Source organism: Mizuhopecten yessoensis, unplaced genomic scaffold (genome assembly GCF_002113885.1).
Source record: "Mizuhopecten yessoensis strain PY_sf001 unplaced genomic scaffold, ASM211388v2 scaffold1405, whole genome shotgun sequence".
In the NCBI taxonomy this organism is placed as follows: Eukaryota; Metazoa; Mollusca; class Bivalvia; order Pectinida; family Pectinidae; genus Mizuhopecten; species Mizuhopecten yessoensis.
The window spans coordinates 916,329-929,639 of NW_018404030.1; the positions used below are offsets into that span (position 1 = coordinate 916,329).

A 13,311-nucleotide genomic window follows, 5' to 3' on the forward strand; every position below is an offset into this window, starting at 1 on the left:
TTTGAGCACTCAGCCATTTCAACTGTTTAACAATTTCGTCATCAGTAGCTTCATTAGAACCTACTGTATAGGACTATTATGTAAACTGGTGTTCCTAAGCCTAGTCTGACTGCATCGACGGACGGCGAGACAGATATCCCGAATCACGAGATCTTGTGTAGTGTCGCTCATCCGCTTGCAGACATCCCGAGCTGTGACTCTGTATCCAACAGCTCCTCGTCTGATCTCATGTTGATTAATATAAACGGTGAACACTCAACAATAATGTTTTACTTCAAACAATATACTAAAGTTCGTACCAGTCACACTGGAGATTTAAGCGAGTCAATATTTTAGAAAGATGCAACTATATACAGATAAGTAAATCTTACTCTACATCTGTAACATGGCCTATGTCTGAGCAATCACTACTTGTGATCATGCAGGGAAGATATACAGAACAGTATCAATGGGACAGTAAATGAACAAGAGCACCGCGAGCGGAACCATGATACGCCCGTCAGACCCTCGGAAGGGTATTGACATATTGGAAGCAGGTAGCTATAGTGACATATGATATTAATGTGTTATTACTGCCACCGTTTTGTTGGTGAGTATGACCTTGCCATTCATTTACTGTGTTTATGGCGCAGGCTATTTTGTGTTTCAGAATTACATGTTCGTGTTCAATGTTGCTATTACTAAAACTAGAACCTTGGCTTTGAGGTTCGTTTTGTAGGAGTGTTGAACAAATAATTAAACAGGTTCTTGCATTTTCGACGGAATGCCCTTATTTGGCAATGAAAAGGGGGCATATCTCTGCCGAATAGCGTTTAAATGTCACGATTTAAGCACTGAAATGCGAACTCGTTCTAGCTGTATTGGTATGCAATATGTTTACCAAATTTCATCAAGATATGTTCATAAATAAAGGCAGGAAAGCGATGACAAGGAAAAGTTAACGGACGGACATCAGACATCTGACAACGCAGCCCATACCATAATACGACCCTTCAGACGACGGACGTATAAAAACAACTACATATAGAACAACAAAACCACCTAATACGTATCTAACTGAGCGCTCCTACTATTGATCGCTCAGAACGGACATGTGATTGTGCCCTATATGTTCTGTATACAATATTAGGTGCGTGTCCTTTACATGTAGCTTCCATATTATACTGTAGAGTTACGCCGAAGGACTGCATGGTGCCAAGTGAAAGGAATACACAAACCCGAATATAAATTTTCAAATAAATTTATATATACAAATAAACAACAAAGAACAAAGTGCTACAGTATCCAAATTTCCAATGCAGGGCCTTATAGGTGAACTTGAGGTTAATCTTTTAAGTCCTTCTCCTTCAGTACGATTGGAGGGATTTTAACCAAATTCATTCCACAGTATCATTTGGATAAAAGGGACTTATCTTGTAATAACAGAGAGTGATTAAAGGATGATTAAACTCCCTCCCTCAAACTGAAGGAGAAGAATTTTAAAGATTTACCTCAAGTTCCCCTTTTGCCCCTAGGGGAGCCACACCCTCTGTTTATACATAAATAAGTCCCATTTGCTCAATGATGCTCGAGGCTAAATTTAGTCAAAATCTATTGAGTCGTTCAGAACTAGTCGCGGTGTCAAGGAAAAGTTGATGGACCGACAACGGCGCCACGTGGACAGATGAGCTAACTAGAGACCAAGGGGAACCTTTATGTGAAAGGGGGCAGGGGAGCTTCCAAAATTGCCCCTCCTTTGATTTCAATTTTCTTTTGGTGAGGTGTATACCTAAACCTTGTCACAACAAAAACACCCATTAAAATTCAAATTAGTACTTGGTTCGTTTTTCGTAGAAGCATAAACCTGAAATTCTTAAAAAGCCGGAGTTTTCCCCCATAAGACTAATGTTGTCAAACTAACAATGCATTGAAGGATCATTTATAATGCAACAAAAACTACGGATCATATATGCTGCAGTATACATGTCTTTTGCTATGGCGAGTTATCAGATATTTACAGACAAATCAACAGTCGAAAGTGTGTTCATCCAAGAATAACTTCTGTATACAAAAAATATTTTAATTATAGGACGAGGTCATGACTACCAGTGACAAAAATATCAATCCAAAATATGTGGTGGAACATATTCAAAGAAGGGATCAAATAACCATATGGTCTATGCATCAGAATTCATGGATATGTGTATAGTCTAATCATTATGACTGAAAACTTATTTGTTCCAGTTTAGATGGAATGAATATCTTATCAACAGAGAACATGTTTGGAAAAAATTCGTTGGTTTATTCCTTTTCACGCTGGTCATTCTACTGCCTAATCAGTTGTCAAATTCCAAGACAATTTTCTTGCAATATCAATGGAATTCAGATTCCAGAGATTGTGCGTTTGCTTATTACTTTGGTTTTATATATTTATTAAAGTTTGACACCGTTTTACAGCTGATGACATTTACAGATAATGTTTTGCAAGATGCAAGAGTATGAAATATGTTCGAATGAAAGACTTGGAAAAAGGAAGGAAGCCAATGATGCGAGGTTTTGAGTTTGTTTTCAAGCTGGAGATTCTAGATTCACAAGAAAACAACTTATTTCAAGCTTTGTCGGAACTTTTTAACTATTTGAGCCAAACAGTTTGTTTTTGCAAGTAGAAACTACATTTGATGCACGAGTCCTCTGTATTTTCTGTCAGTTTCCGGTTAATTGAGGTTCTGAAAATATCCAATGCTTAAGACAGCCATGAAAAGACTCTACAATCCACGAGGATTTAGTAACTGTTCTGTCAATGTTAGCCTGCAGATCAGAGTGTTGTCTCTGACCAGCCTTAAGATATGAGTGCATACTGGTATTAATACCAGATGCCTCTAACATTGGCAGGACATCTCTAAAACCACGATCAACGACTACATTGTCGTCTTGCTTCGACCATGTGAGCTTGTCTATGATGTTTTTGTGATGCTTGCTTTATTTTGCCTTCCGGAGAATGGTCCTACTGTGTCCAAAATGTAGCCATCAGGTAGAGCTGTGCTCATGAATTTAAATTAGTTACGCTGCTTCTGGCCAACGTACGACATTCTCTGAAGCTTATGATCAGCACCTTTTTTTTATATAAATATAGGTACCATCTATTAAGGCTGTCACTTTGTCTCCAAAATATGTTTCTGAGAATAAAGTATTGTGTGAAAGTACATGTTCCCTACTCAAATGGTCAGGTCAAAGGAACACTGGAATTATAGATATATTCAATGCTTGTACTACAGAATGAAAGGTTTTTGAAACACAAGGCAGGGAAATGCAAAAAAGAGCGGAACACTTAATTAAGTGATACCAGTCTTTATCTTAACCCAAAAACAGTAAAAGAGCATTTTGTGTAGTTAGAAAGAAATGGGTCAAATTACGTATGATTCTTTGATAAGATGTACGACACTTCTAAAAGGTCATCAATTATTTCAGATGATCTACTTCATAACTGAGAGTTCAATGACTCTCTTCCTTATAGGATAACCTGTGTACAAGGGTTTAAGTCATTGTCAATAAGATGAAATGAATTCATATTGTTAAACCAAAGACAATATTTTATATGTGAACAGGATCCGTAAAACAGGTCCTTGATTGTTAAGAAAAAGACTACTAGTGGTTTCATCTTCAAAACGTTAGAAAATACGTTCCCTACTTAAATGGTCAGGACGAAGGAACACTGGAACTATAGATTTATTCAATGCTTGTACTACAGACTGAAAGGTTTTTGGAATACTAGACAGAGAAATGCCAAGACCGAAACACTTAATTACAAAAGATATCAGTTTTTATCTTAACCCAAAACAGTTAATGAGCATTCTGTGCAATTTGAGTATATACTGAAGAAGAAAGAAATAGGGCAAATTACATATGGATTTTGAGAAACTGTTCTTTGACCAAGCTGTTCTAGCTTTGCAGCCAGGGTCATCCAAGAGACAAAAGTGAAGGCTGATTGATTCTTTGACAAGATGTACGACACGTCTAAAAGGTCACCAATTATTTCAAATGACACCTTCATAATTGAGAGTTCAATGACTCTCTTCCTTATAGGATAACCTGTGTACAAGGGTTCAGGTCATTGCCTATAAGATGAAATGAGCATACACGTGATGACGCAGAACACCACAATTTGTTTGTGAAAATTAGCTGATGACGTTTTTGAAGACGTGTGGATTTGCTTCCCTTCGAATTCAAATTGTTAAAACAAAGACAATATGTTTTTATGTGAACAATACCCGTAAAACAGGTCCTTGATTGTTAAGAGAGAAAAACTTCTAGTAGTTTCATCTTCAAAACGTTCTGTTTCAGATTCTTTTTAGCGCAGATACCTTATAAAGCACTTCTTCATTTGAAAGCCATTTATATTATGGATTTTTTTTTATTACGTTTCATGTACCTTTACATTTACGAGATTTCACGAAGATACGATGGCGACCTTCAACAATACATTTACTCGTCAATATGAGATGAATATTAACAAATGAGTATGAAATATCCCCTAAAAGCAATGTACAAAAAACGAAAGTCTGACGATAAAATGTATAAAAAATGATAACAAAATGCACAAGAACAAATTCTAAAATGTGACAAGAAAATTACATTTGATCTCAAAATTTTTAAGTATACATCGAATCTGGTGACATCAAAGCCTCTTGCAATAAACATGTCGGCTTGTACAACGTGTTCAGAGTTATAACAAGTGTAGGGGACTCTGCAGTTATACTTCCAGTCCAGCTTAAATGAAAGCGTAGTTTTAATAAGTTATTTGTTCAAATTAACTGACTCTCACTAAAACGCACAAAATAGAACATGTGCCGATTTTTTTAACATCAACACTTCCTTTTACATTGTATATTTGTATATTTTAATTTCTTTTTGAAGCACTTACTTTTCTTCTAGCTTCTAAAAACGCTTCAAACTTTTGCTTTTTGGCACTTTCTTGTTTCTGAATTTGATGCCTAGCACGTATTGACTTGACATTTTCGAAGTCATGCTGAGCTTCATGGTCTGAATCACTGTAAGGACTCTCCGATTTACTTGTAGAATTACTGACAGAACCACTGTTAGAACAGTCGTCAGAACAGTCGTCAGATTCATGTTCAGAACCACTGTCTGTTTTGTAGGTGCCTGCTCCACATGCAGGCACTGGAGATTTGAACAGGGCTTGAACAACTCCTGGCTTCTTTGAATTTTCCACTGTCATTTCCATGCTGTTGTGACATTTATTTTCTACATTAGTATTGGCATTTTCTATATCACTATTCCTACAGTGTTGTAACTCATTTGCTGATGTCCCAGTGCTGTGGTCTGAATCACTGCTGCTCACTATCTGGGAGTGTTGCCGCTTTGCCCGACCTGACTTGGACCTCCACTCACTAGAGGTCTCGACACATTGTTTGTAGTTGTCAACACCTGATGAGTATGTGTCCCCATGTCTGTCTCGACCATACTTTACCAGTCCAGTGCTATTATTACGGTTTTTTACATCTGCTGCTTTTCCTTCCACGTCAGACTCGCTACTCATGCTAGCTGTATCAAGTATTTTAGGGTGATAGCCTCTTATCCTGTGATGCCTTCCTCTTTTAACAGCTCCTTGTATCTGTAAAACAGCAAATATAAAAATATAAAAGATCAAAATTTGCCGAGTATCCCAGGGACAGCACAATGTCTGCCTGCGTCATGTTATGTAGTATCCATTTAAGCTGCATAGTTAACGTCTTCACATCAGGTAACATTACTCATTTAGTCTGAATAACCTCATGACAGTAATCAAATGTAGTATGTAATACGTGAAGCAAGTTATAAATACAATGGATATGAACTAGTGGTTCTTAACAAAAGATATATTATGTACAGAATTGTGACATATGTATTATATAACTGTAGCAAGTCATTTATTTATATAACGTGTGAGAATCTTAGATAATTAGTATACCAAGAAAGTTAAATCAAAATTAGTTGATCAAGATTCCTTAAAAACATATCTTGTGTTGTCATCTTTATCAAACTGGTTTTTACTTCTATCATCTATTATCCGTGATATTTACAGTGCTTGTACTGTCTTTCGACCTAACAAAAAATATGATAATGTCAGTCAAACTTCGGATTCGTCCAATACCATCTATTCATCGGACTATTGATCTGGCCCCTACGAGTTTGAGTGGAGTTTAACTGTAACTATATAATGTACCTTCTGATGATGTGATTTCCTGTTACCATTGGAGTCGTCTTCCTCGCTATCTGACACTTTTCCATCAGAGTCGTCTTCCTCGCTATCTGACACTTTCCCATCAGGGGCTATAAAATCATCTGTATCCGATTCATCTTCTTCCGAGTAACAAACATCTTGGTTATATCGGTGGGTTCTGCCAAAAATATTGTTTGTTAAGATATTTATAAGAAAGGCTGATCTCCTGAAAGATGAAAAAAACTAATTCCAATAGCTGGGATCATTACTGTACATGTCAACGTCTGGACACTCCTCGGACGGACAAATACCTCGGAGGAATGTCCATGAGAGGGATAAAAGCATGAGTAATTTTCGACGGCATTTCTATAGCTTCATGTCTTGTTGGAACACTGTTTTATCAATTACATTACCTTTTATCAATCTGTGAATTTACACTGTAAACTGCTGCCTTCCTGAATTAACCACTACAGTAGCCTGACGAGTCACACTCATTACCGTAGTTATTATGTTTACACAACCAATGTCTGATGGTCAGGGACTCTATAGGGTAACGAGAGGTAATTAGTGCAGTTATAGCACAAAATGATGTAGAGCGCCCCCTGGAAGCTGTTTGCTTTCACCTACTTATAATATAACATACACTAAGGATGATACATAAACAATATCTTAAAAAGAGGCCCAGAGGGCCTGAAGGTATCGCTCACCTGGATCTCTATGCCCAGCAATGGTATATATGGCTATGAGTTCAGGATCTCAACCATTTCAAAGTTATGACAATGAAGTTAAGTCACTATGGCTAGGGATGGAGTCAGACATACAAAGAATCAGTACTTATATCATAATTGTGTTTGTCTCTTGATTTCGCGCAATGGTATATATGATTATGGGGTGGAGATCTCAACCATTTCAAAGTTATGACCCAATAATTAAGTCCCTATGGGTGGAACCAGACCCCGAAGTCAATTATTAAATATGACTGTGTTTATCTCTTTATGCCTATCAAATATACATATTGAAATGAGGTAGGGATTTAAACCATTTCAAAGTTACGGTCCAAAGATTAAGTTCCTAGAGGTGAGGCCAGACCCAAGTGTCAATACTAATATCATGAATGTGTTTATCTCTTGATGAAAAGCAATGGCATACAATGTATATGGTAATGGGGTTGCGATCTCAATCGCTTACAAGTTATGGCTCAAGAATTAAGTCCCTTGGGTGGGGCCAGACCACAGAGTCAATTATTATATCATGATTATGTTTGTCTCTTGATACCCAGCAATTGTATATATGGTTATCATATGGGGTGGGGACTTCAACTGTTTCAATGTTATGGCTCAAAAATCAAGTCGCTAGGGGTGGGGCCAGACCCCAGAGTCATTTTTTTTTTATTATAATTGTGTTTGTGTCTTGATGCTCAGCAATTGTTTACAGGGTTAAAGGGTGGGGATTTTGATAATGTCCATGTGAAAATTTCTTATTTGCCCTGCCCCTCAGACCCAGGGGTTAGTTATTCAACTGACGCAATTTTGAATCCTTAACCACTGAAGAATGCTCCAAACCAAATATAATTGATATCCATCACTTTTTTCCTGAGAGAAAGGCGCTTTCATGACCAAATTACCCTTTTTTGGCAGAGAAGGATTTTAAACATTTTCCCGTTCTACCTAATGGGCCCCGTCCCACTGCCCCCAGGAGAGCCACACTCTCCATCTATACAAAAATGAATTTCACTTGCCACAACCTCTGTGTATACAAAATTTGAATTCCCCCTGCCAAGGGATGATCTACACAAAATTAGTTAAAATCCCTCCATTTGTACAGCAGGAGAAGAATTTTAAAGATTTACCTCAATTCCACTATTGGGCTCCGCCCATCTGCCCCCAGGAGGGCCACACCCTCTGTTTATACAAAATTTAATCCCCTTTGGTTATTGATGACGGACGAAACCAGATCGCATAAGTTCACTTGGCCCTTTGAGAGAACTTAAAACCATTCCCAGAGACCATTTGTGTATTCTACTGAAATTAAGCTTTATCCATGAAAGTCAAACACATTTTTTAAAATACGAAGTATCTGTCAATTTTAATAAATAGTAATGCGACAAATGAGCTAATGTAATGTATATCCCTCATTAACAGACTCACATTTTGGTGAAACTCTTCACAACTCTCCTCGGCTTCAGGCGATATATTGCTTTATTGGATGTTGGAGTTGAAGGAATGCTATTCCAGATACTATCGCGTGATGGCATCTGAAAGGATCTTGAATTTCTTTCGTTTAGTCTTTCAGAACTTCTCGACTCCTGAAGAAGAAATAATGAATGTATAATTAAGGACCATGGCTTTAATTTTCTACCTGGAGTTTACAGATCTTCAATTGAGAACAAGGAGAGAGCCACCAGGGGCAGCATATCCCCCCACAAAGTCATGTCCAGGATTTTAAATGCTATCATAGATTTGTGTACGAGAAGGGCAGGAAAAGTACTATAGTGTGCACATGTACATATCAGAACAATCTGTTCAACTCCATGTGGACATGCTACCCATTCTCTTCATATGAAAAGCAGATATATATATATATTGTACAATCATCCATTTACAAATAACACCAAGACGAGTGGAGTTTATCTGCTAGGGCTATCGATTCATCATTCAGAGAAGCCATATGCTAGTTTTAGCAACTGTGATGACTTTAACCTCTGGTGGACATGTACAACATCCAAATCAATACTTTTGTTATCTACTTTGTTCACCCATTCTTTCCCTAGTTATTTTCTGGACAACCACCACCACCACAAAGAAGATTTCTATTTTTAGCAATGGTGACCTTGATCTAGGACAGACCATGCCCAAAAACAACAGGGTTCTCTGTGTTAACTAAGGCAAACCAAGCACCAAGATTGAAATATTTGTATATTAAATTGTTCCAAAATTGTTCTGGACAACCAAAACAAAGAAGAATTCAATTTTTAACAACTGTGATTTCGACCTGTGTCTGACCATGCTCAAAACAGAAGGGTTCTCCCCATCCTCTAGGGCGACCCACACACCAAGTCTGAACTTTGTACAGAGAAATCTCGCCTAACGACCACCTTGATATAACGACCATAACGCTATTGCAGGCACTTGTTTTCTGTTCCATTTTCTCTCTTCGTTTACAGTGGATTGGTCACTTCAGTAAATATGAACACCCTGCTATTGTTAATGTTAATGCATAAAAGGAAACCAAGGATTTTTGTTTTATATTGTATAAACATGTACCTGTAGACGCGTCATACATGTATATGCCTGCACGGTTGCTCCGTACAGATCCATACTCAGTTATGTTTTTTATAAATCTGAAGCAATTAGTGTGATCTGCTATCTTACGTTGTAATTGTCATTGATTCTAATATTTTAAGTAGTACTAGGCCTAGTCATTGGTTGCATGCTATTCATGTTATCTCTTTCTCATTGGATATTGATGCCCCTTGCTAGGGCATTTATACTAAATCAAATGTATATATTATGTAACAGGGTTTGTACAGGCCTTGAAAAGGCCTGTCCCTCAACTGAGGAATAATCCTGCAGTTATGCGACGTAACCTGGTTCACAACATGCGTATGAGAGAAACTCCACAGTACCAGTGACTTTATTCATTGACTTCAGTGTGTAGCTATATATATATAGTTAATGGGATTATCCAGTGCAAATGTGACAGGTGAGCATGATTTTTTTTTTCTGTGTGCTATTTATAGCTACTAAACAATACAACACACTATAAGCAAAGGAGGTGATACAATTTGTCTTTTTCATAAAGGTTAATTTATAGACAACTGAATTAACACATTTTTGTGCACAATTGTACCTCATTCTTATAGAATGGTTTGATTTTAATGCTATGAAGGCCAATCCAGAGAAATTCCAGGCAATATGTTTTGGCAAATTTTAAAAGACTAGTAACTCTATCAAATCTTTTAACATTGAAAGCCTTGAGATTATTTGTGAAGACAGTGTGAAACTCTTAGGTGTGGATATTGACTTTCTTCTTAAATTTGATGTACATATATATGCTCCAGACTAAATTAGGATAAAATCCCTTAATCCCTATGGTAAAAGAATGATTTTAAAGGTTTTACCTCTATTTCCCCTATTGGGCCCCGCCTCTCTGCCTCCAGAGGGGTCAGACACACTGTTTATACAAAATTGGTTCCCCTTCAGCCAAGGGTGCTTCATACCAAATTTGGACAAAATCCTGTCATTCCTACAGAAGTAGAAAGATTTTGAAGAATTTGATATGTTTCCCCTATTGGGCTTCTCCTTTCTGTCCCCAGGGGGCCACACTCACTGTTTAAACGAAATTGAGTCCCTTTAGCCCGAGGATCCTCCAGACTAAATTAGGATAATATCCCCTATGGTAGAAGAAGGATTATAAAGGTTTTACCTCTATTTCCCCTAATGGGTCCTGCCCCTAAGGTCCCAGGGGGGCCACACCTACCGTTTATACAAAATTGGTTCCCCTTTACCCAAGGTTGCTCCACACCAAATATGGACCAAATCCTTTCATTCCTACAGAAGAAGAAGGATTTTAAAGAATAATTTGCTATGTTTCCCCTATTGGGTCCCGCCCCTTAGGCCCCAGGCTGGCCAGACCCAGTTTATACAAAATTGGTTCCCCTTCACCCAAGGATGCTTCAGACCAAATATGGAACAAATCCTTTCATTTCTACAGAAGAAGAAGGATTTTAAAGAATTTGTTATGTTTCCCCTATTGGGCCCCGCCCCTCAGCCCCCAGGGGGGCCAGACCCACGGTCTATACAAAATTGGGACCTCTTCACACAAGGATGCTTCAGACCAAATATGGAACAAATCCTTTCGTTCCTACAGAAGAAGAAGGATTTTAAAGAATTTGCTATATTTTCCCTATTGAGCCCCTCCCCTCAGCCATCAAGGGGCCAGACCCACCATTTATACACCATTCCCTCAAGGATGCTTCTGATTAAACATGGAACAAATCCTTTCATTCCTACAGAAGAAGAAGATTTTAAAGATTTTTGCTATATTTTCCCTATTGGGCCCTGCCCCTCAGCCACCAGGGGGGCCAGACCCACCATTTATACAAAATGTGTTCCCTTCCCCCAAGAATGCTTCTGACCAAATTTGGTCAAAATCTGCTCAGTCGTTCAAGACTAGTAGCGTTTTAAAGGAAAAGTTGACGGACAGATGGACGACAGACGCTGAGGTATGGCATAAGCTCGCCATGGACCTTAAGACCAGGTGAGCTAAAAATTATAAAAAACATCACACACTTCACTCTGTTTGGATACAATGCATTCGTTTTCATTTAAAATAATTTTCTGGTCATTAAAACATTTGTTAGATAAAAAGGGCTTAACAGTAGGCCAAAAATCTTTAGAGGCTGGACCTCCATCCCATCGTTCTTGAAAATAGAGCCTTACAGACTGTCTACAGAGTTTTTCTACATAATTTCTTTGCTTTCTGTAGGCTTCCCATGGCCAGTTAGCAGCTGTTTTGATGCGGTTGTACTTATTTCGTAACATAGCTTTCTTAAAGTCAGCCCTTCTAAGATTACTGTTTAAAAAAGGAGGTTTATTTACACGAGGTTTGCGCTCTTTGTAACACAGTCGGTGTTACGACGTTGCGTAATCGATTATAAATAGCCCGAGAAAGGACAGGTCAGAAAGTTTTGACCAACGGATTCGTAACTGAACTGGTTTATGAGGGTATAGTCGTATAGGTGTAGATGGTCACGTATAGGACATAGCTAATTGAATACAGGACTATTAATCTGATGTGTTTATGTTCCCACTGACCAGCTAGGCATGATTTTGATGGGTTTATGGACCCTAAGGGAGATAATGGCTGGATGCACCTTATGATCCTAGGCCTCAACTGACTAGCTATATATATAGTTACGCCTTTAATAATTAGTTATGAAGGGTTTATGGACCTTGTGATAGATAATGGCTAGAGGCATCCTAGTAACAGGGCAGATGTGGGCATGGGTATAAATGTAACCTAGAAAGGAGATAATAGGAGAAGAGCAGGGGACGGCGAGAGAAGAGGCTAGAATGGCTATATAGGGACGGTTAGAGACTGCACTAGGGTACAGCTACAGACGACAGAGACCGATCCTAACACTTGAGGTTACCAGAATAAACTTTCAACAAATCTTTAACTCTTGTCACTCGTGTTGTGTTACATCTTTAACAGGTAAATGTACATCAACAACAATATTATTCTCTACTATTTGAATGAACTTTATGTGTTTTCATTTCACTTTATTCCTCATTTCAGTAAAAAAAATGAATACTGTTACCCATATGCATGATTAGGACTAGGCCTACCTGCTGATAGATGTCGAAGTCTGGTGTCAGGACCAGAGGAAACTCGGGCTAGCCCCTTCTCATATGCGCCGCTGTGCCCAATGCAACCTATTTATAGCCACTCTGCAACACATTTTATTCTCCATTTCATTTATAAATTTGTGACTGTAAACGGTAACTGTTACCCAAAAACAGGATTATTAACTAATATATAATATATATATATATATACATGATATTAGTGTGTCCAGCACCTGTGGTGCTCATCCTGTTCGACTTAGCACTGTTACAGTATATGGCTACTATGTATACAGTACTAGTACTGCTACCACCTAGGGATTAGAAACCAACCGTATGTAATGCAATATCCTCAGCATTATCCCAGTCCGAGTCTGTTTCCTCTAATGCTGTGACACGCTTTTTCTTTTTCTGTGATGCCGAGGATAGTTTACGCACGGAAGGCCCTGAATCCTCATCACTGGACGAAGAAACTCGTCGAGATTTACTCAACTTCCTTACGCGGTTGGAGTCCATGTTGTTTTTATGTTGTTTTGATAATCAGAGTAGCGCGGCGAGGGGCGTCTAATTACCCAATACCACCCAATACTACCCAATACCACCCAATACTACCCCATACGACCCAGTTATGAACCAAATACTTCTTTATTACTGTGAAATATCACCTTTGTAGACGTTATTTACTTCCATCTGCCATATTTTATCGGGAAATATGCGATTTGGTGCCGAAAACATCACCGAATTGCCGTGACTATGACCCAATAC

General features: G+C 38.3%; 1 protein-coding gene across 2 annotated transcripts; it reads right to left on the bottom strand.

Annotated features, from left to right (window-relative positions):
- Positions 1–1,232: 1,232 nt before the first annotated feature.
- LOC110461642 (protein IWS1 homolog A-like) lies at positions 1,233–13,087 on the bottom strand. 2 transcript variants are annotated; one of them, XM_021515209.1, is made up of 5 exons: positions 12,880–13,087; positions 8,347–8,504; positions 6,289–6,377; positions 6,203–6,252; positions 1,233–5,611 (listed from the first exon to the last, which is right to left on the bottom strand). In XM_021515209.1, exons 1-5 carry the CDS (start codon positions 13,060–13,062, stop codon positions 4,877–4,879), a joined length of 1,215 nt encoding a protein of 404 aa, XP_021370884.1. In that variant the 5' UTR covers positions 13,063–13,087; the 3' UTR covers positions 1,233–4,876. The 2 variants fall into 2 exon arrangements, with proteins under 2 accessions (XP_021370884.1, XP_021370876.1); XM_021515201.1 differs by having other exon boundaries at positions 6,203–6,377.
- Between the last annotated feature and the right edge of the window lie 224 nt (positions 13,088–13,311).